Genomic DNA, 26,638 nt, shown 5'->3' on the forward strand with positions numbered 1-26,638 from the left:
CCAGAGCAGCCTGCTGTGTCCATGTGTCTATGTGAAGTCAGGTCCACACGGATGGGAGTCAAAGTCAGGATACCAGTAATAAGTGGTGCTGGTTGTTTATTCACCAAAATAATGACATTGTCATACTAATTAATATTTTTATACTCTAACAACACATAAAACATGTTAAAGTCCAAACATAAAAAAATAAATAATTCGATTGTGCATATAAAAGGAGATGCAAGGAGACATAAATTCAAAGTGTTGAGATGAATGACATCTGACTGCACATTCTTTCGTCTCACTGGCTGTATTACACACTGACACACTGAAGTTATTTCTGGTCTGCAGTACTTGCTCAAAGCTTGACTTTCAACAAAGCCAGGAGTGAAGGGTAGTCTGTGACAGTCTGTGCACGCTGAGGCATCTTCCTGGTGATGCAATCTGAAGTTTTCTATTAAATACATTTTTAAGATATTCTATCTGCCTGGATTTCCAAACAGAATTGTGAATTTTAAGTACATCAGAGACTGTTTAAAGTCATCTGTTCAGTAGACAGATTTATTTGCATTAAAAGACCTCCTGATGGCGCTCTGGAGTCTCAGCAGAGCCCTCTTCTCTCTCCCACACTCTCACACACTTTTTGTACTTCTATCTTTGTGAGGACGCTCACTGACATAATCCATTCCTGAGCCACTTTCCCGTGAACATACTACCAGCAGGACGGTGCAGTACCTCAGACACATCCTTGGGTCCTGCCCTGAGTTACAGACATTTAAAAAAAAGCTAAAATACAGTACAAAGCACAAACTTAAAATGCAAATAAAAGCAGAATTGAGTGATGTGAAAACTCTCTAAACCTTCAAAACGTTGAAGCTGGACATTTGTATCTGTTTTTGAAACATAATTTTGAATGATTTACTTCCTCTGCAGTTTTTTATATGTAGCATTTGAGGAATTAATCAAAACAAAGTTTTATTTTTTCACAAATCCAGCAAAAAAGAAACAAACATCTGCCACTGAAAATGCTGATCTTGGAAATTTCAAAACTTTTTAAAACAAACTGAAAACTGGAAATAGAAATTCTCATATTAAATCCTTTAGACCAAATATTTAATTTAAAAAAAATAGCACAAAATGGTGCACTTGCAGTGCCAGGCTGCTCCCTGACCTCAGTGGCACTCAGACGTCCTCTTCAGAAGGCCTTAATGTTTGGCATGATTGTAGCTAAAAGACTTGTTCTTGGAGCCATCTCCTCCATTGTTTAGGGTTTGGCTACATGAGATGATTGCATGTTTGTATATTGAAGAGGTTCATTATGGCCTGGCTGACACTCATTTTAAGTTTGGCGACATCTGGGGCCCTTTTCTCAATCATATTAACAGGGATTCAACATAAACTTTAACCCATTTGACTGCACTTTGTGTTTGTGTGAAACTGCACTTCTGCCGGGCCCTGATTCCTTCCTGGACTTGTTCCCCACATCTTCTGGACTTGGTGAACTCTCTGTTGCCCTGTCTAACCTCACACAAAAGATCATCTTCTTTGGACACTGGTATTTCTTTGGAACTTTTGATTTGTACTGGCTAACCGCTGTATTTTCCGTCTTTTGTTTCCTGTTTTCCTGTTTGGGTTTTTTTTGTTGTTTATTTGTTTTTGGTTTTCTTTTTTTCTGTGCTTGAATGTTATTGTTTTTGAATCTTATGTCCTTTGTCTGGTGTGATTTTATGTAACTCGAACTTAAAATCTTATAAATAAACATTAAAAAAAAAAAGCACAAGGACAATCAAAGCAGGAACATGTGCATGCATACTACTGTCTTATATCACCTTCTTTATCAACAGACTCTCCTCTCTAAATCAGCCTTTTGTTGTACTTTTGGAAGCTGATTCTTTATTCTTGTTTGATAGAGCTGTCCTCTTTATCTTGTCATAAAGCTCCAAATGTTGGCAGGTCTGGACTGGAGGCAGGCCAGTTTAACATGTGAACTCCTTTCCTGTAGATTCCTCTTGCTAAAATAAGACAGATAATTCTACTGTATTTAACTATAAAAGCTTAAACCCTAATTCCAAGCCATATTTAACCAAAAATGTATACAGCCTTTACTCTACACACACTTAACCTAACATACCTGGTGGTTGGGGGAAGCTGGCGGCCTGCAGGAAAACTATGAAGGCACGTGGAGAAAGTGCAAACTGCACACAGAAACGCTCCAGTTTAAATAAAAGCAAATGAATATAGCCTACGACACTGGAAACATGTGTGGGTAACATCAAACCAGACAGGATTGGGAGATCTGCACCATAAAGCGCAATAAGGAGCAAACACAAAGTAAGGATCCAGAGTTTGGTTATCAGTCGATGTGACCACGATAACTAAAAATAAGTGCAAAGTGAAAGAAAAGTACCGTTGGCTTCTTGGGAAATAGGGAGCAATAAGGGGAGTAATAAGTGCTAATAAGTATTAATGATATGTGTGATATGAATATATAAATATTAAAAAAGGAGAAAAAACAAAACCTGATTAGACCTGAAGCCTCAATCAGCCCTTCTGTACCGCAGTGACAACCAAATGCAAAAATTCACTCAGGTCCTTACAAAGATGACGCATACGCATACGCACGCACGCACGCACACACACGCACACACACGCGCACACGCGCACACACACACACACACGCACACACGCACACACGCACACACACACACACACACACACACACACACACACACACACACACACACACACACACACACACACACACACACGTGAGTTTTCCATGTTTCTCATGTTTCTTAATGCGTCTTTAACTGCCAAGTGGTGCAGAGATGGCGCCTTGACCTGCATCACCCTGCACACAGGCACACTGCATGATTTCTGAAGACCACTTCTGAACACGTGACCTCTGACCTTTCTCTGTGCACTGTAACCACAGGTCAAGATGAAGCGTTTTTTTTCCTCTCATGGTAACAGCCTGAAATGTGTGAGTGTGATAAAAGAAAAAACATCTCGGCAGGCGTGACGTAAAAACACGTTTAATATCTGTTCGCCAGTCGTTTCTATCCATGAGTTCGGAAGGTTTACATCTCTGTTTTTATGTGTTTTCTCAGTGCTTATTATATGTAAGGTTTTCATGACACAATAAAGCAACAAAATATGGATCAAAAAGTATTTTAATTTAAATAATATCCCGCACAAAATAAAGGAGTGAACACTGAAGGCATCCTGTTGAAACTGAAAACATTGCCATCGAATAGTCTCGGTACATTTCTAATAGAACCAAAAGACTGGATTTAAAGAAAGACTAACACATTTTTTTGTCTAATATTTTCATCGACCGCAGAGCAACATCAGCTTTGAGACTTAATTCCAGAAAAGAAAGAAAGAGCGTGAGTCCAGACATTGTGCCGTCAAGTCCTCCTTCTCCTCTCAGTGTGGAGTTATCGGCCGGTGGATTTTTCTGTCTCAGGAGCCAGGTGGTCTGAAACAGCCCCTCCACCCCACCTCCACCTCCCTCCTCGCCCTCCTGGTTAGAGTGGGCTGCCTTTTCAAGAGGCGTTCAGGGGGCCCCAGCTGCTTGCCCTAATGCTCCTCCGGAGAGCCGAGGATTAAACTGAGGGGAGAGGGACAGAGAGGAAGGCAGAGAACCTGGAGTCTGCAGAGGGGAAATAAAAGGACACGATGAGGCAGGAAATGTAAAGAGGGAAGGGGGAAAAGGATTCATACAAATAGAGGTTGTAGTTAAGTGTCTCCTCCTCCACCTCCTCCTCCCCCCCACCTCTAGCCTCGGTCAGAGACATGAGGTGGTTTGGCTCAGAGCCGCTCTGGGGGACCAGGTCTGGAGAAAAACAGAGAAATAAAAGAGAAATGATATTTGCTTAACAAGGAGGAAAGAAATGTGAATCAGTGGGTTGTATGAATAAAATTCTAGTATTTTGTTTCTTTGTAGCTTTCTTCTTCTGTGACTGCACCTACACAGTTTATCATGCAGCTTATAACTTAGCACTCCATCATCTCATTCAAATATAGACCAAAAAACCAACATGGCAGGAGCCAAAAGACGTCTGTGCATCCCTCAAATAAAATTTGAGACATTCTCAAATTATATTTGAGAATTCTCCGAACAAAACTAAAAACCCCTTTTAAGATCTGTACCACCCACAGCAAGACATATCATCAATGTAATAATACAGCTCACTGTGAACAGAATGAATAGTATCTAACTTTTATAGTAATTTTATGTAGAAAGAAAGAATATAGCAAAAACATATTAGATCAATTATGATTTGCATTTCACGGAAGAAAAGAAGTATTTGACACCCAACAACCTGTCCAGAATTCTGGCTTCCACAGTAGTGTACAAATCAGGCACACAGATTACCATCAATCAAACAATTATATGAAGCACACGTGTTTCATAGGCTCACTTTCTTCTATTCCAACCTCTCCACCACCATGAACAAGACCAAAGATGTGTCAGGGACAAGATTGTAGACCTGCACAAGGCTGTGATTGGGCTTCAAGACCATCAGCAAAAAGCTTTGAGAGAAGATGACAACTGTTGGTGCGATTATTTGGAAATGGAAGAAATATAAAAGACCAATGAGGTAGTGGATCAGCCCAAAATGAAATGATTTGAATGCAGTTGGAACCACACTTACCAAGAACACCATTGCTAACGCTATGCTTTAATGCCAAAGGTCCTCTGCTCAAGCAGGTGCTGTACAGGCCTGTCTTCAGTTTCCCAGTGAACATCTAAATGATTCAGAGAAGGCTCGGGTGAAAGTTCTGTGGTCAGATAGAACCAAAATTGGGCTATTTGGCATCGATTCAACCCGCTGTGTTTGCGGGAAGATAAATGCTGAGTATGACTCGAAGAACACCATCCCCATAGTCAAGGATGAAGGTGGAAACATTATGCTTTGGGGATGTTTTGCTGATAAGGGTACAGGACAACTTCACCACATTGTGCATTGTGGGGCCATATAGAGCAGGGGCCCCAACCCCCAGGCCTCGGACCGGTACCGGTCCGTGAGTCGTTTGGTACCGGGCCGCGAGAGTTGAGGCTCAGGTGTGAAATGTATGGTTTTCAGGGTTTTTATTGGTTTTCAGTGTTATTTTGTTATCGTTTTAAATTGCAAAAAAGGACCTCCTTCCCTCAGCCAGAACAGTGAAGATGGGTCTTGGATGGGTCTTCCAGTGTGACAATGACCCAAAACATACCACCAAGGCAACAAAGTAGTGCCTAAAGAAGAATCACATTAAGGTCATGAAGTGGTCTGGCCAGCCTCCAGACCTATGGTAAGTGGACCAGTTCTTTTATAGCGCTTTTCTACTCTGAGCACTCAAAGCACTTTACACAACTTGTGCTTTCACTCATTTTTTTTCTTAGTGCCTTCTAACTACCATTCACACTCCGATGGATGCATCGGAGAGCAATTTGGGGTTAGGGTATTTGGCATGCAGACTAGGGGAAGCCAGGAATCGAACCACCAACCTTCCGATCAGTAGATGATCTGCTCTACAACCTGAGCTACAGCCACCGCACCTGACCTCAGTCCTACAGAAAATCCTCGGGGGGAGCTGAAGCTTTGATTTACGAGCAGAAGGATTTCGAGAGTTTCTGTAAGGAGTGGGCCAAAGTCCCTCCTCAGATGTGAGCAAACCTGGTGACCAACTACCAGAAATGTCCTATCACTGTGCTTGCCAACAAGAGTTTCACTACCAAGTACTAAGTCATATTTTTTCTTGAGGATCAAACATTTATTTCCATGACATGCAGATCCATTTATAACTTTTATGTAACGTGTTTCTGGATTTTTAGTTGATGTTCTGTTTCTCTCCATAAAAATTAGACTACGATAAAAATTAGAGACTGATCATTTTTGTTTAAGTGAGCCAACTTACAAATCAAAGGAGATTAGATAATTATTTCATATACTATCATGAAAAATACACCAAAAGGCACTGGCATGAAGCCTAACAGCACCTAGAACTTGCTGTACATCATTAGCAGTTTGGCTGCCTCCATGTTGCTTCTTCAGAGCCAGTGGCTCTGGTGTAGTGGGTAACACAGTCACCCAACACAACAAAGATCCCTCAAGCAGACACAAATCCCACAGTGGGTTGGATATTGGGTACAAAAGGGCACCTGGTGTAAAATGTGCCAAATCAAACCCATAGCTCCGTTGGCTGGGATGATCCATGTGAATAAGAGATTGACCGAAACAAGCTTCATTTGTGATGCACAGACACAAATACCAGCTAAATACTAGAGTAATAACACACTAGATACAAAACCTGAGACACAAACTTCTGGGATAGTATGCACCACACAGCAAGTGCTCAAAATGAAAGGTGGATGAGGCCTAGCAGACTCCAACCTGTGCTGGGACACATTTTAATCAGTGTGTCCACAACCCTAACTCAAGTATCCAAGTGGATCAGTTCCAAAAAATAAAATAAAAGTAATAACCCTGTTCAGAGGGGTCATGAAGGGGGAAAACGTTCTATAGAAGCCAAAATGTTTTTGCATCAGGCTGTAAACGTGTAAAGTTGGGCATTTTAACATGAGAGTTTATGGGTCTGACTCATTTTTAGAACTGCTCCCAAGTGGCCATTAGAGGTACTACAGTTTTTATCCTTTTAACTGTCAGGGTTGCCTTTAACAAAGCCAGACTTATCAGTTTAAGAGACAGAAGGATGAGGAGCAAATCAGTTAAAAGAAACCACATTGTTGCTCTTTCCAGCTGTTTTGCTGTTTAGCATGCTACTACTGCCTACTCGCTCAGGAGCCGCGGTCTACAATAATGGTCATGTGATGTGATTTCAGTTTTGTTCTATTTTTAACAGGTGCAAATACGAATACATACGTACAAATATTTGAATATTCTAATACAAATACGAACAACCCGGTTTTTGGCACAACATCGCTGAAATGTTTGGAGAAAGTTGTTTCTGCAGATGTTTGCTGATAAGTGTGATCCTCCTCAGCTTGTGCCCACATTGGCCCATGAAGAACAGAAACAAGTCAGGGTTAAAGTAGTGATGGAAGAGCAAATTCAACCTAATGAGGAGGTCGGGGTGGATGGATTGGTCATTTCGAAGTCATAGTGGACATCTTTATCATTTAACGGTCTTAACTACGTGTCTATAACTGCTGGTGTGACGATAAAGGCTCATATTTTAACACAAACTCTGATCTCCACCTAAAAACCTCACCGGGGCGTCTTTTGTGCCTGAATTTAAAACAGTGTCATATTTTTAAAACGCTTGTCATATTGTGGTTATGAAAAGTTGCTTAATTTGATGAAATAATCAAGTAAAATCATGAAATTTCTTTTGCAGTTAAGTTTTAGGCTTGCAGTTCACATCTAACACTGATTAAATTGATGGTTGTTTATTAGCTTGTTGAATTAGATGAAAATAAAGTCATTTTTTTATTTATTGCTTCTTATTCAGAGATCTGACTGAGGTCAGGGGCACTTCTTCACAGAGAAACAGATTCAGACTGATGTAAATCAGAAGATGGAGTCTTTGAAAGGAAAGAAAGAAGTAAATGTGTTTCTGCCAGCAGATCTGACTTCTTTGTGTGCAGTCTGTTTATCGTTTTTCTGCCTTTTTATTTCATACATCAGATCAGACTGCAGGCAGAACTGGTTCCACATGGACCTGTAGTTGTTTATTCTATTCACTGTGCCATCAAGGCTAATGAGAAGCACAGATTAAACACAGCAGGAATAAAATCTAAACTGCAAACCAAAATCTGTCTGTGAAACCCAGCATAACCTCCAACCTCAGAAAAACTTCCCCATGACACAAAAAGGTCTTCACAAGTTTGTGTTTGGTTTATTTAAATGTTCCAGATTGTGGTTTTAAAATCAAATAAATGTATTCTGTTTAGCCCCATTTTCCTCTCTCAAACAAACACGCACATATACAGTCTCCCAGCTTTACAAACCAGTATAATTTTTCTTTAATTCTATATTGAAGGTGGATAACTAAGAGTCCTTGAGCAAAAAGATTTGAATTTCCCGACCCCCTCACCGTCTCTTCTACCAAGGTGAGGGTTACTGCTGTGGTAAATGAAAGAAGTCTGTCAGCAAGTCCCTTTGGACTATTATAGAATAGAAGAATCAAGTACTTTATTGTCATTATTTATCATCATTTATTAAAATAAATGTGTAAAATTACAGAAAGATTCTGGTACTTAATTGCTCAGACTTCCTGTAATTATACCGTGAGTTATAAGTCTTGATTAATCCATATAAAATGTCCTTTTTAAATGTATTTATTTATCTAACTTTTTTTCTGCTATTTAATTGTTTATCTGTTGCTTCATTACTGTTGTACAAGTGGCTGTAGAGGAGGTCGGTGTCTGTAGGACAAGTTCAAATTTATCAAACAGTTAAAAGTTTTTAAAAAAGTAACCATTCACATTTTTCAACAACATCAGACTGTATATTAAAGATGGCCAAACGTGGCCACACAGATAATTCATTTGTGGGGTCTGTAAACATTTTTTCAGTTGTGTGTTTGTTTGTTTTGCTTTCTGGAATCTGGAAGGTGCATATTTGGACGAGAGGGGTGGAGTGATAAGTAGTCAGCTAGTACTAGCAGGCTAAGGTTGGCAAGCTGCATGCACAGACAGATACCTGCTAATAAGTGCTAAATAACAGACTAATACATTTAGGATTCATTAACAAAAGCATACTGGAGGTCTGTACTTCACACATAAGCATATTCTTTGTCACCCAGTTCCAGTAAAATTCTCCAGCAGCACAGAGTTGCAGTTGAGTTCAGAGGCTCTGAGTACTGGATATTAGGACTGTGAAAGTGGCAGCAACTACAGTTCAATTCAAATTTATTCAGTTTTATTTATATAGAACCAAATCACAACAACAGTTGTCTCAGGGTGTTTTAAATTGTAAGGTAAAGACCCTACAATAAAAAATTTGCACACAAATAGACTAAAGCAGCTACAACTTTTTAGCCTTAACAAAATCCAAATGGATGTGGTGGGGTTTTGTTTTGTTTTGTTTTGTTTTTAATGTCATGAAAAATTTAATTAGGATTAAATTATACCATTTTAAAATAGGAATCTATGTGGATTGACTCACTTCTGGAGTCGGCCTCAAGTGGAGATTAGAGAAGCTGCAGTTTTTGCGACTGATAGGGTGCTATGCTTGAATATCAACCTTTTCCTGGTAAAGAAGCCCAACACATCTTTGCATTCTTGTTCTTTTGTGCAACAAATTTGAGGAAATATGAATATACACACCTCTTAAAAGTATTGCAACCAGAGGTCAGGTTCTCACTTTTACTGCTTACTTTTTGCAACCAGAGTGACATAAGATTGGTTATCATTTGTGATGTTTTGAAAACATTTAGAAGCTGTAATAAATTAAAAATATTTAAGTGATTAGTGATCTGTTACCCTCAAACACAGACAATCCTGCAGCCATGCTCACCAGACGGTGTCTCGGGCTGCTTTGTACATTAATCTGAATTCAGCCAATCAGCGCGATGGCTGATAAAGTGCATAGTTACTTTCATTTAACAGCAAACCACCCGTAGCAGGGGGCAAAATTATAAGCGTTACAATGTGGGACCGGTAATTATGCTTTATTTCAGGTCATGATGATTTTATTTGGGCTTAAAAGCACTTTCCACCGTGGTATGAATACAGTTCACTTAAAAACATCAAAGAAAAAAACAATAAAAGGGTCATCAGTTATTTTACATTTTTATAAAAATAAAAGTAGTTGCTCGTAGTTTATTAAAAGTTTGTTAACATATCTTTGTATGTTTAAACCCACTGTGTTTCCTAGATATTTATATGTAATTAAACTGGATTAGCAAACACATTTGAAAAGAAAGTCAATTGTTACTAAATTATATTTTTTCAAAATTGCAAAAGAGAAATATGAATTTATTTCGTTAACTGTAATTGTGTTATCGAGTTCATCCATTTCACAAAGTTGGAAAATAAACATTCACACCAGTCTTTGCATTTTCCATAGCAGGTGGTGTATGTTTGAGGAAAGTACAGATTAGTAAATGAAACAAGTATGCACTACTACACGCAGCTCCTCAGTATGCAGACAAAAAGCATGGCTAAGGTACGTAAACCTTATTTACTCGTTTAAAATTAAGTAAGTAAAGACATTTTACAGTTACCTGAGAAACAAAAAGAAAGTTAAATGCAATGTCTGAGGACAATCTCTGTGCTAAGCAGTTAAAAAATGATTTAACTCCTGGTACACAGCAAAAGATTAACGTTTTACAAAAACAGGAATATTAAAAATAATGTACGTTTGTATTCATTTTAATTTCAAATATTAGAACTAAAGTAAAAACAGGAGATAAGAGAATATATGCTTTAAATATTCACATAGTTCTGAAATTCCTTATGATTCCTTATGATAATTCCTTGTGATGATTATGATAATTAAAAGAGCAGATCAATCAAAACAGGAGAAGTAGCTGACAGTTACTTTTTTTAAATGGAGATAAATGAATCCGTGCTGTGAGTAAGATCACTGAGGGGCCCCAGCTGCCCCCACCCCCCCCCCACTGCACCTGCCAGCTTCATAATCTAATTACGCATCCATAAAACAAGCAGGATGCTAAAGCATTAATGATTACTGGATTAATCACTTAGTAGACTGACACTAAAAAAGCAATCGCTTTTGTGGAATTCATTCACTAAACCAAAATCTTTGTATTTGACTTTCAGCGTGCTAAAAATGGAATTTCATTACTTTTCAACATTTTCTGACCTTGAACAAACTCTTATTTAAAAAAGCTCGTTAACGTCCTTTAGAGAACCACAAACCTCCCTGTACTCTAAAAACGACAGAAAATAAAGGATTAAACCACATTCGTGACATAACTGTGGAGTGATTATAAATCAGGAGCTTAGACAGAGATGGTTCTCTGTGATGACATCGCAGGAGTTTAAAGAAAGAAAAGGGAAACTTCTTCTAAAAGAACACAAACCTCATGGAAATCCTCTCTAAAAACAAAACAAAAGAAAACATGAAATACATACAACACAGTGTGGAAGAATTTGTTGTATTTTACATTTTTACTTTTTTTGTCAAAGATATTTTTAATTTACATTAAAAAATGTTCATTAATATTAAGCAGGATCTCACATTTCAAACATTACTTTATGGTAATAGGTGACATTTTTTACACAGTAAAACCCAACACATTGTTCTGAAAAAGGCATCTGACTGGGGCCTGTCGTCGCCGATGAGAGATTTCCCCCTGAAAACCTCGACTGTGGTTTTATTTAAATGACTGTAATTATCCCACATTTCACAACAAAATGAAGCAAAATTTGTGAAGCACTTTTTTTTTTACAGCATTAATCATCTGACGACCGCTCAGATTCATCTGTGTCCTTTCAAAACGCTGTGCATAATAAATCAAACTCACTTCTTACGTTTTATATTTTACCTTCACAGACTTACATTTATTTAATGCAGGATTTCATCTGTTTTCAAAGTCTGGTATTTTTTTATTCCAAGCATGAATGTGAGAAAACAATGAACATTTAGTTTTAACTACACAGATAATAAATCATGTGGATTATTACAGATAAATTGCTGTTTTAAAAGCCAAAAGAAATATTATAGGATCGTTGTTTAAAACATTATTTAGCAGAATAAAGAAGTGAATACCCAATTAATTAGTTACGTGTAACAAACACCTTACAGTTTAATTAACTCACCATAAAAATCACTTAACAGCAGCAAAGATACAATAGATCTCTGCACAGCACTGCAGGGATTTCAATGTTAGAGTGCCACACGGGGACCCTTTTATTGGTAATAAACTGATCTGCATCACTGGTAATATATACATCATTTAAGTCCCTGTAGGAATTTCATTTAAAGGAATAAACCTACATTAGCTGGAATCTAAATAATAGAGCAGAGAACATGAGTACTGTGACACTAGATGACCTCTCAGTGCATTTAAATGCTTTATATTGATGCATTCAAAGTCCCCGTGGGAATATTATCATATAACATTTTCAAAAGGCCTTTTTGGGTGAAGATTACATCAATAAACAATAAAATAGATCCACTGTACATACAAAGAGCACCGGAGGCCTGTTGTATAATAATTATATCACACTTCCCATCTTATGCTAAAGAGTTAAAGAAACGCTGCTTTTAAAATTTGCTATGTCACTGAGATAGCATAGAATCACTAAACAAGTAAATAATGGTCCCTATTATTTGGAAATGACCCCATCAGTATAATTACTTGTAACACTCACTATAAAAGGAATTCAGTTTAAAGACTGAAAAAACTTTTGAGCCATAATGAATTAAAAATAAACTCATTGTAAATCTTACATTAGAGAACATGAGTATGGCGATGTTAGAGGCTGACCTTTCTGGGAATTTGCATGAAATGTTTTCACCTTAAACATATCACAAATATCCTTGGACACATTAAAAGTCCCTCTGGGAATATACTTATACAAAGCCTCTTAGGAAATATTAAAGCCAAGAAACACCAAATTGGACACATTATGAGAAACCTCAGTACCAGAGGCTCGTAATTTTACTACAACATCACGGGGTATGTAGACTCATAGGGCGTAAACTATTACTATTAATTTAATTTTGTATTTAAAAGAAAAGGTTTTCATATAAAGTAATTAAAGTAGACTCACCAAGAGTCTGCACATACTGCAATGATTATATATCTAACAACAAGTAATTGGAGGATTTTAAAATATCTAACAGACATACACGTATCACATGCTTAAACACATCATAAGCAGCCACAGACACAATTAAAGTCCATGCGGGAGTAATGAAAGTGTCTCTGAAGAGACCATAAAGTCAATGCCCACAAAATCAGGCGGGATACACTATGAGTAGAATAAGTAGAGCTCAGAGGCCCGAATGCTTTGGTGAAATCCCAGGAAATACATGTTAGGTCATGTAAAATTAAGTAAATAGCGAGACAAAAAAGTCAGACACCTGCAATGATATAAACATTTTAAAATATTAGCATGTAATATTTTAAAGCCTTTTATTTTTTCTCTTTTTTCACTTGAAGATCATTAAAGTGGCTCAGAGTCACTAAAACTACAACACTGCAGTGATTATATCGGACAGGAAAGGAGCCTGGACCATAAGAATCTGATTGTACCAAGTTGACCTTAAACGCATCATAAAAGGTCTCAGACATATTCAGAGCTTCAGCGATGAAAAAAACAACCAAAGATTAAAAACCAAAAAACCAAAACTGTTTTAGGAAATAATAAAGTGAGTAAAACCTAAAACAGATTAATTATATGTGACCAGCCAAAGCACTCAAGGTCTGTATGTGACAAGTTTTAACTATTATTAAGATGGTGTGATAGTTTTTCCCCCCCTAAAGTCATTAAAGGGGCATTAGATCACTAAGTGCCTGCAATTGTATCAATGCATAAATACATTAACACATAACTTTACTGTAGTGATGTCATATTAGAGCACTATAACTCATCAATAATAGTTATAGCGATAACGTCTCTCGTTATAAAACGTTACAGGGGCTGGAAACATCTGTAGAAACCATCAGGCCACTGCAGAGCTCCAACTCCTCAAAGTAGAACCTTGTTTCAGGTGGTTCCGGTGCTTCTGCACCCGCCGGGTTACCTCACTTACCGCCAGCAGTAGTTCTGAGCCCGGAGGAAGCTCCGGATCCCGGCCTCGGTCCTGGCCCGGCTGTTTCCCGATCCCTCCTGCAACGGGGAAGCCTCGATCTGTGAAAACTCCAAAGAGGACGTGGCGTGACGTAGTGCTGCAGGTCAGCAGGTGATTGGCTCCTCGGACTGTTTACAGGATGGCCGAAGGTGCACGTTTAAAGGTGGATTGTTTTCGGTCAGTGAGAACATTAAAGAGGTTTAAGATCAGGAGAAAAGTCTGGATATCCTCGCAGCTCTGACGAGAAAAAGTAGAATTAAAATGAAGGTCAGAGCTTCAGCTTCAGTCTCACTTCTACTGGAAAAAGAATTGAAAATCATCCAAAGCATTAATCTGGATATATATATATATATATATATATATATATATATATATATTATTTTTTTTTTTTTATTTGGGTCATTTCTTCTTCTTCGGCTCACACGCATGTAGCTCCATTTCATGTTCGTGTTTTTCCTAATTACAAAAAGCGGCAAAAGCTTCTCTGTAGTCTCATTTCTCTCATTGATATTTCTAATCTTAAATATTTAATCTTAAACTCTTTGAAACTTTCATTGGGATGTATTATGCCATAAAAAAGGGTAAACAAGTAAACCTGCAAATTGAGCAAATAAAACAATAATTGGATAAATTATTTACATGCAAAGACTATTTGATTAAAGACAGTGAAACAAAGATTTTTACATCATAAACACTTGACAATAAATACAGTCTGAATAATTATGATTTTGGTTGATTTAATAGCTTCTTAATATTCGTTTATAGGAGAAGTTACACATAAAAAAAAATAATCCAGAAACAAAAGTTTAGCTCGGTTTATTTTTGTGAACTTTTGTAACGCGCAGAGTGAGCAAAGGGAGCAGATTAGCTCGTGCGCAAAATTCATGTAGAGAGCGGGAAATACACGGGATTAAAATACCCGCAGATTAAACTCGCAGTCAGATTAAAGCTGTGGTTTGAACACGAAGCGGTAACCGCGCGTGGAAGTGTCACAGACTCTCAGATCCACTCGCGCGTAACTGGAAGATGAAACTGAGATAATAGACCTGCGCACTGTTGCTCGCGCGCAATAACAGAAGAAAACCGCGAAAGAACTGCAGGTGTCACACGTTGAGGGGTGGGGTGTGGGGGATGGGGCACATTTATGGTCACTTTAAATGAAAAAACATCAAATTCAGTTCCAATAAAGAGCGATCTGAAGGAAAGCCGCTGTGAGAACTCTGACAGGTGGCCGCTCTTTTTCTTCTTCTTCTCCGGGTAAATATGTGCCGTGGTAAATCAGGTGATGATTTTGATGTTTGGAGGAATTTGGGCTTTGACTCTATCCAGCCTCGGAAACAGAATCCGCAGCAGCAGCAGGTCTGAACCATTTTCTCTGCTTACCTCTAATGTCAATTACCATTGTTGGCTGCTGTGTCCGCGTCGCTCCGCCCCTCCATGTGGGTCCAGCGGGATAAGGGCAACTGGTCTCCTCCTGCTGCCGATCAGCTGGACTTTTTCCCAGCGACACAGAAGAAGCAAGAAGCCGGTGGGAGGGAGGGGGACGCAGGCAGAGAGCCGCCAGAGAGAACCGAGCACATCCAGCCGCACACAGCAGGAGGGCACGGGGTGGCCGCACCATGTCCTTGAGCCCAAAGCACTCCACTCCCTTCTCAGTCACAGACATCTTGAGCCCGATGGAGGACAGCTACCGCAGGTTCGGAGTGATGGACCCCGCAGCGGGGAGCCTCGGATCCCCGCTGGGAGCCTACCGGCAGCCGCAGGTCTCGCAGCCCGGTATGCAGCATCAGCAGCAGGCGCACCATCAGCAGCAGCCGCCTCACCTCCACCACCATCACCATCATCACCACCACCACCACCTGTCCTCGTCCTCTTCTTCATCCTCCTCCTCCTCCTCTTCATCAGGCTCGGCCAGCGCAGCAGCAGCAGCCGCTCTGGCTCCCGGCGGGCCCTACCACGTGCCCCACGGGGTACCGCAGTTCTCCGGAGCCGTCGGAGGGTTCTGCAACGGCGGCATCGGGAACGTCGGAGACCTGCCGTCCTACCAGGAGACGGTGAGAGGCGGAGGGGCGGCAGCGGCGGCGTGGTACAGCAACCCGGAGCCCCGATACCCGACAAGTAAGAGCGTCCCCGGCCCGGAGAGACGAGCCTGAGTTAGACTGAAGCGATTGTTAGAGTTAAGTCACTTTATTATGATTATTAGACATGTTACAATAATCCGGCTTCCTCTTCCAAACGATATGAAGGATTTAAAAAGATTTATGTTTTATGAAACGTTTGTTTGTTGCTCCTAAACTAATTGAATCCGGATTAACTGCATTTTAATGTCTTTAAATTAACGTCAACATGTTTGATCTTTTAAAGTTAACTCACTGATTTATCCTATTAGACTCTCGCACCTGTCGGTCTGGTTTAAAAGATTAAAATCTTACAATATGATTCATTATTGAAGAAGAAGAACAACAACAAACTTTTCCTATTTTTACAGAAGACTTTGGGGTAATTTAACATTTTAAATTTTTTCTACCGTTTTCACTTTTCCTCTCTAAACTAGTTTAGTTAATTATTATTATTCTTTGTTTTTAAAGCCAAACTCTGATTGTGATTTCTCAAAGTTTCCAGATTCATGGGCCCCTCCGCGGGGATGAATATGCCCGGGATGGTGGGCAGTCTGGCCGGGATGGACTCCACCGCCAAGTCTATGGTGACGCTGCACGCGGCACCGCGCAGGAAGCGACGCGTGCTCTTCTCGCAGGCGCAGGTGTATGAGCTGGAGCGACGCTTTAAGCAGCAGAAGTACCTGTCTGCCCCGGAGAGAGAGCACCTGGCCGGACTCATCCACCTCACCCCGAACCAGGTGAAGATCTGGTTCCAGAACCACCGCTATAAGCTGAAGCGGCAGGCCAAGGACAAGGCCGCGCAACAGCTCCAGCAGGAAGGCGGTGGAGGAGGCGGTGGCGGCGGCTTGTGCGGAGCAACACGCAGGGCTTCGTCTGTGTCCCCGGTCCTCTCCAAGAACTCTAAGGGCTGCCGGACCGACTCGAGTGGGTCGAACCACAGCGGGAACAGGCAGAGCAGCGTGGGGGATGCCATGGCGGAGAGCGCGCAGCAGCCGCAGGTGAACCAGCTGTCCTCCACTGAGGAGCTGGAGGATTTGTCCCCCAGCCCGCCGCTGGGACTGCACGGGCAGATCAACATGACGCAGACGGACGCGGCGCTTATTGAGTACACCAACAGCATGATCGGCTCCAACTTACTGTACGGCAGAACTTGGTAGTGATGCCGAGAGGAGGGCATCATTCCGAGTGGAGTTTTCTGCAGGACACGCGCCAATCTTTTTGTTTTCCTTCCGTGCGTAAAGGTTCGGCTCCTTCTGCACACGCAGTGACTCAAAGGCGGCTTTGAGCAATAAAAAGTGCACAACTCAAACTGTAAATTCGAGCCTCGGGCTCGCGCTGACTCTTGATGATGGCGCGTTTTCTTTTCCCGTTTCTAAACGAAACATTTAAGTCTTTTCTCTCTCTTCTTTTTGTATTTGCCAGACGTGACTGAGACTGAACACAGAGAAACTTTAATTTAAGGAGCTTCAGGATGAGGCACAGCTTCCGGCGCCTCTCACGTTTTTTTTTTTTTTCATTTCCAGAACAAATTAAATTATTGCAGGTTCAACAAAGTGGAGCAATAGAAGCAGCTCATAAAGACAAAAACCGAACTGAGGCAAGTCATCAGAGATCCTTTGTTAAAGCTGATTTTCGTTTGTTTACAGTATTGAATAAATCATATTTTCATTTTGGACCTTTTTATTTTTCTAACGCATTTCCATCAATACAGCTCTAATTACCAACAGGACAGCATTTACTTGGACATGGAACGGATTTCTATCAAATGTCCACCTTTAAATATCCCAAAATATTCACCAAAAATCTACCATAGGTCAGTTATGTTTTTTTTTTTTTTTTAAATAAGTGACTTCAATATTCAAACTAAATTTAAATGGGTTTATTTATTATTTTTAACTCGTGAAAAAAGGGATTTCTGCTCAGACAAATATACCAACATCACTGAGAAGAATTTATTTTCACTTTTGAAATACATGAGCCAAGTTGGAGAGGTTCCTCTCAAAAATAATCACAGCGGGACACTTTGTCCTTCACTCACTTGTATTTTACAAGTTTAAGAGGCTTCATCATAAAAATCAGAGATTACATAACACACTTTTTTCCCCCAAAGAATTACAATAAAGGAAAAAAAATCCTTGTACAAGACAATAATATGAAATGTGGACAAAAAAAAAAAAAGCTAGATGTTGACATTGTTCCCCTAAAAACAGTTCCCCATTCCATAAAATCCCAACATCATTAAGAGTTTAGTTCCAGTTGTATCTTCTGGATGGAGGAGGGAGAGGGTAACCTCTGCCGGAGCTGTAGCCCTGAAATAGAGACAGAGGTTTAAAATAAGATTACAGCTTTACAACAATAAATATGCATCAAGTCAAAGGAATAACTTTAACAAGCACAACACTATTAAAACAGTATTAAAAGATTTAAGTAAGTAAAATGTATTCACAGAACACTTTTCACTGGTAAATATCCCAAAGTGCTTCACAATAAAAGTATAGCATATAATAGAACAACATAAAAACTGGTTAATACAAAGATTTTCTCTGTAAAAATTTAATTGTTTTTTGTTTGTATTAAAACAGTCTACATGGTGGATGGTCAGATTTTTTTTAAAGTTATATTGATATAAAGACAAGATGACACTGAGGGTTTTATTCTTAATTAGTCCACCCATTTAGCACGAGCAGTGCAAGTCTTGGCCACAAGCTTAAGAATTTAAACAATCTGTCACATTTTTTCTTGTTTTACTAAACGCTAAAATCAAATGAAATCTCACTGAAATAATTTTTAACTGAGGAAATAATTTAGATTAACACATAAATAAAGTAAATAAAATAAATAAAGTCTTCCTGTTTAAAAAAAATAACAAAAATAAATCCATAACTTTCAGTAAAACGCAGCACACTTGTTGGAATGTGTGTGATCTGATATTTTAACACATCAGACCCACAGATAAACTGAGCCAAAAAAATTCTCTTTACTTTTCCAAATTTTACACACTGAACTTTCTCTGGCTCTAGTTTTAAAAGAACGCCAGAAAACTCTGCAGTCTCCATGCTTTCCTTTCAGAATAAAAGCGTGCTGACATGTATAAAACTATTATACTGTAAAAACAACTCTTTACTGAAACTATTTAAAGTTTCCGGTTAGAATTTCTATCAAACTCTGTTGGCCAATCAGAGAAGAGTTGCTTAAGTGTTCACTTAAAATGCTTCAGAAAGAAACTTTTATTGTCTGATAAGAATCAAAAGTTACCAAAACAGAAATTCTGAAATTTCTGATTTGGTTAAATTCTGATCAGTTAATCCGAATGATTAATATTTCTAGAAAAAAATAATTTCACTCTATAAAATTAAGCATTTTGATAATTTCTTAATTCTTTAAGTTTCAGCTTTTCATAAATTCGTATTGAGTTTTTATGTTTTGTCTGCTGATATTTGAGTGTTTCTGGGTTTTACAGTTCACACAGTACTTTCTTTCAAAACACTGAATCAGGCACAAAAACACCTCCAACAGTAATATGAAGTATTTCAAAATTCAAAAATATATAATTAAAATTAAAATACTTAAAAGTGTTATACAAATTATAATTAAATATTTTACAAAAAAACCCTTAAAAAATAAACAAAAAAAACAAAAAAAACAAAAACAAAAAACAGACCCAAACAGCAAAAAGATTCCTGATTTCAATCTGAAGCAACTGAGCAACAACCAATCAGACTCTTTCTTCTGCATCTGCTTCACAGATCTGCCCAGAAACAGTTTAAGCCTCACTTTAACATTACCAAATAAAAACAAGCCAAAATCAAGTGAAGATGGAAGTTTTAGCCCTGCCCTCCACTTGTCGTAAACAAATTGGTGTGCGTGGAAACGTCGCATTTACCTGATGGTGCTGCCCCCGGTTATCTCCGCGATCGTGCCAGTCGTCTCTACGGCGATCGTAGTGCTGCTGCTGCTGCTGCTGCTGCTGCTGGTAGCTGCCCGGCCCCGAGCCTCCGCCACGGTTCCAGTTTTGCTGATACGCCGACTGCTGCGTCTGCATGGCCCGATCCCAGCCGTGACCCCCGCCCCTGTACTGCTGCTGCTGCTGCCTGGAGACACGTCAAATCTGCACGTCAAACTTTAAAAACTCCAACACAATGAGTAAGAGACACCTGAGGTTAGAAATGTAGAAATACTTTCCCACAGGTAACAATAAGGACTCCTTTAAAAACACAGATGCACCGATAAACCAAATATCTGCCTCTAGCCAGTGTTGGAAGGCAGAAATATTCACCTGACGGTTTAATTACATTCGGAATTTTAAAAGTTTAAAAAGTTTTGAAAATGACGTGAAAGAGATGGAAAACTTTCAATTGTTCAGTTTTTTGTTATAATGAAGAGTCAAACTAAAATAAACAGAATGTTTGGCATGAGAAGATGACATTTAATCACAATTTAAAAATCACCAATATCATGATCAGTGTATCCCTATTAACACATTTTATATCATTTTTGTTTAATAAGACAGTTTTTTTTTCCTAATTTGGACAAAAAGGAAAGAATATAATAATAACAACAATAATAATGACAATAATAATAATAATGAGTTTTTCTTAAAACTTTTTGAATACAGTGAACAAACACTCCACTTCCTTATTTGTAAGATCTTCATTAATCAAGTTTCATAGCAGAAATTGTTCTTTTTCGGCACCTTCAGCGGAACATTTGTAACATTTTCCTGTATATTAAATAGCCCAAACTTCAATATTATAGTAAAGTCACACAAAAGAATTTGAACTCATTAACTAGACAAGAATAAGCAATCATAACGAATTAAACACTCATTTTCATTGTTTTCTTTCCTTTCTTGGGGCTTTTAAACACATTATGTTTTTTGTTTTTACATAACAAAAAAGCAGTAAACGTAATATTTAAATACCCTTTAATACCACATTAAATTAAATTTACGACCAAAGTTGTGTGATAGACATAAACGAAAATATACTATTTTATTATAGTATTTACACTCAAGATGTGCTGTGTTTAAAGTACTTTTAAGAATTTTTTTTTTTTATTTTTTTTACATGAGCTTCAACCACTGGGTTTTATATCATATTAACAAAACAGCCTAAAATCACGAGTTAAATTAAAAAAGAATCCACAGAATTATTACGACTTATTTTCAGTTGTTCGGCTGATAGCCGTCCACTTACGCTCACTAATTACAGCAGTCTAAAATCAGTCACCGCTGTATGTGCACTGGGTTAACACGGACTCTAATTTCCTGCTGGTTTGGCCTCCTGAATCAGAGCGCCGAGCCGTCCTGTTCCATAAATAGCTGAATGATGCAGTGGCTTTACAATTTACAAAAGTGTGGAGGGAGTAAAAGCAGCATCGCTGTGGGCTTCAAATTCTGACAAAACCTTCTGAACAGTTTAAAACCTTTTATTAGTAAACGTGTATTTGTGTGAACCTGCAGACAAAAAGACGAGAAGCAGGACATTTAAGTCCATTTTTCACTTACTGATCGAGAACCTGTTTTATCTGCACATTGTTTGATTAAAGCAATAAATGAAAACCACAAAAGGACAACCTGTTTATTCTTTGCAGCAGTCTGAATCTTTTATTCATTAAAATAAGGAGAAAAAAATAATTTGGCTTTGAACAACTTCATAAACTTAAGAAGTTAAGATTAATTCATGTTTGGAGAATTTCCACCCGACTGATCCAAAAAGTCAGTTTTCAATTCTGCTTTGAAGTGGCCTCCTTAAAATCCCCATCGACTCGAGTTTACCGAGGGATCGAGCTGTCAAAGAGTCAAAACGGCCTCTCCTCAGAGACGACTTAGCATCGATGCACATGAAATGAACCATATTCCCATATGGCCCGAGTCGCCCTCACTCCTGAATTGAGGCGGCCGCGCTGCGTCCGCGGGACCGAGTGCAGAGCCAGTACGCTGCGGCCCTCCAAACGACCACCGGACAATGTGCCGATCCAGCGGCGATATTAAAGTCTCTTCTGACGAACAATGAAGAGAGCAGAAACAGAGCGGCAGCCCCATCCCTCATTACTGAACCATGTCACACTCTGGCCAGCGGCGGACTTAACCGAGCGCTGGAATCCATAATCCCCTCTCTCCAAGTTCCTCCTGCATTTCATTTGGTCCTGTCCTGAGTAGTTAAAGAAACTGTTTTCAGTCGCCGCTAATAACTACTGACCTGAGGTGACACGGAGCCACAATAGGCCTGAAAAGTTGAACGAGAGAACCTGATTAGGACTTTGGAGAGGTCTGGAGCCAGAATCAATAGCCAGTCTGTGCGGGCCAGGCTGAGGCGCAGGGAAACGCCGCGGTCGCCAACAGCATTAGTGATGCCTCATTAAGTTGCACAAACCTCCTCGAGAGAAATTTGTTTTAGAGCGACAAGAAAAAAATCTTAATTCGGACGGAGCCCCCCAACGGAGGGAAGGCAGAGCGGAAAGGCTGGAAATGTAGAGACCACACAGGCCTGGACATGTTTAATTCACACATGACTCACACCAATAAAACACACAAATCTGAGGAGCATTAGAGACGAGTGGAGGACAAAGTCCAGGACAAACCACCACAAAAAGCTGCTCGTATCCATCGACACAGGTAAAGTTAGCATGTTAAGTGTGAACTTTACTTCCCACGAAAACCAGTTAATGCAGGTTCACAAAGAGCACACTCACCTTGGAAACTGGGGCTGGTGGAAGGAGGGAGGCGCTCCCATCAGACTGTTCTGCCTGGAATCTGCAGGGAACAAAAGACGTGCTTGTGAGTGGTTCTGCTCAAATCTTTTTAAGAAGCACGGAGCTTCAGTGAGCTGCATCTGAAGGCCTTTAACTCAACGTACAACTAAGCAGCGAGGAGGTGGTGTTTGGTGTGCTTTTGTGATTCAGTTTAAATGATAAAATGTGTCAGATTCACATCAACGGGCGACTTTCACTGAGTTAAACTCTTATGAAACCTGAGAGAATCCTTCAGTTTGACTGTTTAAAAGCCAAACGCAGAAGGCTTTGACATTAAACGTGGATACTAATTAACCCGCCTGATGCCTGCTTAATCCCCAGAGATTAAAAAAACAAAATAAAGAAACAGAATTTAACCAAAAAAAGAAAAAAAAAAAAAACACCAACGCCTTCATTTCTGCCCTGCACACAGAACGAATCAGTTGCCATGATAAAATTAGGATTTTACAAACGTCGAATCACACTGGGCTCTGGAAGAGTGGAGCGGGGAGACGCATGCGAGGAGGGAGTGGGAGCACCACATTTGCATTTTTTGTTCAGAAAATGAAATAAGCATTCAGCCGGCAGCATTGTCGACGCCTCAAGTACCCTGGTTCCATCGCTGCAAGCCCTTCACAAAGACACACTTTTAAAAAAAAAATTTAAAAAAAGGGAACGGCTTCTTCCAGATTCACTGTTGCCAAGGCGATGGCCAGCTGCGAGCCGTGGGGCTGTTTGTTTATAGGGGCAGGCCTGCTGAGTGGCTCAGCCCCGGGGTGGGTGAAGGGTGCTGTGAAAAAGGACCCAGAGGCTCACGTTTACAAACCTGGAAGCTTTAAAGTCGGAGTAAAGAAAAAAAATTATGGACTGGGATGAGTTCGCAGGAGTGTCTGGGTGGAAGAGTGTGGGTATTAGATGAGAGTGGGGGCATTAATATTTGTTCATAAACAGGCTCAGTGATGAGACCGAACACCTGCATTAATAATTTGACATGCTCAGTCTCCATCGTAAAGACGGCGAACCTGTGTTAACCTTGTTTGAAAGAAGCCTTCCTGTTTTTCTGAGCATGCAATCAGCACAAAATACCTACTGCATTTGAATAAATGATGCTAAAACTTAAAATCGTATGGGTTTGATACAACGTTGTTGATATGAATTTGGCTAAAACCTCATTGGTGGGTGACAAAAACCTGAGCTACTGGTAATACTTCACACATCCCAGGAGCAAAGTGAGGATCTGTTGGAGGAGGATGTTGGTGGACCCTGACATTTTTGGTGCATGTTTTCTCTGTAGAACCCCTGAAACACTCAGAGCTATGAAAGTGATGCAGTTTATCCCCTAACAGCAGTACATTTCATTTTTGGGCTTTATTGAGGCTAATTTAAAAGGAAATAAAATGTGTGATGGCAACTATGTCTTAAACTGTTTTCCTTTAGTCCTCTTTACACTTCTTGGTACAAGTTACATATAACAAACTAGACAGTAATAGGTTTCTCTGGTTTACGACATAACAGTGATAACAATAGCAATAATAATATTCATAACAACAACAACTTGTAAACACATTTACAAAGGGCTTCACAGTTAGATTCAAACCACACATTAAGTAGACATGTTCCAGCATACAGACGCAGAGTCACACCATCCAACAAACACACTTTTATACACATATAAGATGTAAACAAAGACAACCGAAAAAGATGAAGGAAAAGTGAACCTATTAAAATTAGTTTTCAGCAATACAAACCACATGACAAGTCGACCTCAATTTTCAGATGACCTGAAAGACCAAGTCCAGTCATAAGGTCTCATAAGCAGAAGGCATTCTCTCCAATATCTTCTATAGGTTTAGTTTTAATGCTAATTAGCCAATGTCAGCATTCAATAGTGCCGTCACTGTGACCACACTAACATGCTGACATCAGCATGTAGTTTAAAACACCGCCGAGTCAATCACAGTGTGATGGAGAGATTAACTTAAAATCTTACGTGGACATTAGCATCAGTTTCTGTAGCTCTTTGGCTAAACAGAGTGAGGAATTATGGGAATAAGGCCAATGGAGAGGCTTCAAAAAGCCAAGAGAATGTAGCCTCAAAGTATTGACACGGTCATTGGTTCAAAGGTTGGCTTGAAAAATACAGGAGAAGTGAATCAGCGGAGATCAGCATTCAATACAATCCACCCCTCACAACTCATCAGGAAACTGACAGACCTGGGTATCAGTTCCCTCATCTGCAAATGGTTACTCGACTTCCTGACCAACCGCCCCCAACATGTCCGGCTGGATAACCGCTGCTCATCTACCATCACAATGAACACCGGTGTACCACAAGGCTGTGTGATGAGCCCTTTCCTCTACTCCCTCTTCACCCACGACTGCAGACCTGCTGATGGTTCCAACACCATCATTAAGTTTGCAGATGACACCACGGTGATTGGCCTCATCAGTGACAACGATGAGGCCGCCTACAGGGAGGAGGTGGATCGTCTGGCTGAGTGGTGCGACAGAAACAACCTGCTGCTTAACACCGAGAAGACCAAGGAGCTCATCGTGGACTACAGGAGGAATGCTGACCCACATCCACCCATCCACATTAAGGGGACGGCTGTGGAGCGTGTGAGCAGCTTCAAGTTCCTGGGAGTCCACATCTCCGAGGATCTCACCTGGACGACCAACTGCTCCAAGCTGGTCAAGAAGGCTCACCAGCGCCTCTTCTTCTTGAGGACTCTGAGGAAGAACCACCTGTCCTCAGACATCCTGGTGAACTCCTATCGCTGCACCATCGAGAGCATCCTGACCAACTGTATAACAGTCTGGTACGGGAACTGCTCTGCCTCGGACCGGAAGGCGTTGCAGAGGGTCGTGAAAACTGCCCAGCGCATCGCCGGAGCACCACTTCCTGCCATAAAAGACATCTACAGGAAGCGGTGTCTGAAAAGGGCTGGGAAAATCATCAAAGACCCCAGTCACCCATCACATGGACTCTTCACCCTCCTGCCCTCTGAGAGGCGCCACAGGAGCCTCCGGACTAAGACCACCAGGTACCGGAACAGCTTCTTCCCCACAGCTGTCAGACTCCTGAACTCTGCCTCCTGACATCTGACCCACGTTAAACTCATGGACTGAACATACACACACCCACAATGGACAACTGTACCCTCAAACACAATAATAACATGGACTGAACCACCACTCACAACCACTAGCACTTTATATAGCCTCTGTAGAAACTATCTACACCCTCACTTATCTTAACTGCACTACTGTATAGCTCTGTGTAAATAATCATTCTGTACATTCGATAATCTTTAATCCTACAACTGTTTACAACTTGCATAGTTCCCATTTCTGTATAGCTGTATATCCCAGATTCTGTAAAGTTATTTATTTCATATTCTGTATAGTTTTTCATATTTATATCCTGTTCATATCCTGTACATAGCTTGTACTCACTACAGCCTGTACATACTTATAGTTATAGAATATTCACAACATACTTCATACCGTGTACATTATAACATACCATAATAGACCCATTTCTGTAATATACTCACATATCTATATTATTGCTAATATATATTGTAATATATCTATATCACTAAAGCACTTCTGGATGGATGCAAACTGCATTTCGTTGCCCTGTACCTGTGCATGTGCAATGACAATAAAGTTGAATTCTATTCTATTCTATAAAGACAAAGAGGAAAACACTCAAAAATCAAACATTGCAAAAAAGATTATGACACTGCACTGGGGCAAAGCTACATGCGAGTAGCTGGCGTTACCATCTTCTGCACATATTTTTCCAACATATAGATGTGGGTCTGCAAAGCTCTGAGCAGCACCAAACCAGACTCTTTTTGCTAGTTTTAATTATTGTGTTTAAATTTTAACTTCAAAGCACCTCAAATGTTTAAAATGACACTAATTTGAACTCCAGACATGTTAGTACCCACTTTAGGATCACAACAGGACAATAATCGGCCACTGAAAACTTCCTGTTGGATTAGTAGAATAAATAAAACCTGCCTGACAATACTGGGGGACGTCTGGCAATCAGATAGAAATCCTGAGTTTGGGATG

At 39.9% G+C, this 26,638-nt stretch overlaps 2 protein-coding genes across 2 annotated transcripts in view; one reads left to right on the forward strand and one right to left on the reverse strand.

Moving 5' to 3' along the window:
• The first annotated feature begins 15,125 nt into the window (after nt 1-15,125).
• Nucleotides 15,126-17,690, forward strand: nkx2.4b (NK2 homeobox 4b). Its single transcript, XM_026143291.1, has 2 exons — nt 15,126-15,818; nt 16,316-17,690. The coding sequence occupies exons 1-2, from the start codon at nt 15,320-15,322 to the stop codon at nt 16,975-16,977; spliced, it is 1,161 nt and encodes a 386-aa protein (XP_025999076.1). The 5' UTR covers nt 15,126-15,319; the 3' UTR covers nt 16,978-17,690.
• A 60-nt stretch (nt 17,691-17,750) lies between these two features.
• Nucleotides 17,751-26,638, reverse strand: part of xrn2 (5'-3' exoribonuclease 2) — a 44,116-nt gene continuing 35,228 nt past the window's right edge. Inside the window, exons 29-31 of the mRNA XM_026143308.1 lie at nt 22,514-22,574; nt 19,704-19,911; nt 17,751-18,129 (exon numbers count right to left, since the gene is read on the reverse strand). Of these exons, the coding sequence (XP_025999093.1) occupies nt 18,067-18,129; nt 19,704-19,911; nt 22,514-22,574 (332 nt within the window). The 3' untranslated portion in view covers nt 17,751-18,066. The remainder of the gene's footprint in view (nt 18,130-19,703; nt 19,912-22,513; nt 22,575-26,638) is intronic.

The sequence above is a fragment of the Astatotilapia calliptera genome, chromosome 15 (assembly GCF_900246225.1).
Source record: "Astatotilapia calliptera chromosome 15, fAstCal1.2, whole genome shotgun sequence".
In the NCBI taxonomy this organism is placed as follows: Eukaryota; Metazoa; Chordata; class Actinopteri; order Cichliformes; family Cichlidae; genus Astatotilapia; species Astatotilapia calliptera.

Coding starts and splice junctions, on each gene's coding strand:
- nkx2.4b (XM_026143291.1), top strand. CDS start 15,320: ATGTCCTTGAGCCCAAAGCACTCCACTCCCTTCTCAGTCACAGACATC. Junction 15,819..16,315: donor GGAGCCCCGATACCCGACAA/GTAAGAGCGTCC, acceptor GATTTCTCAAAG/TTTCCAGATTCATGGGCCCC.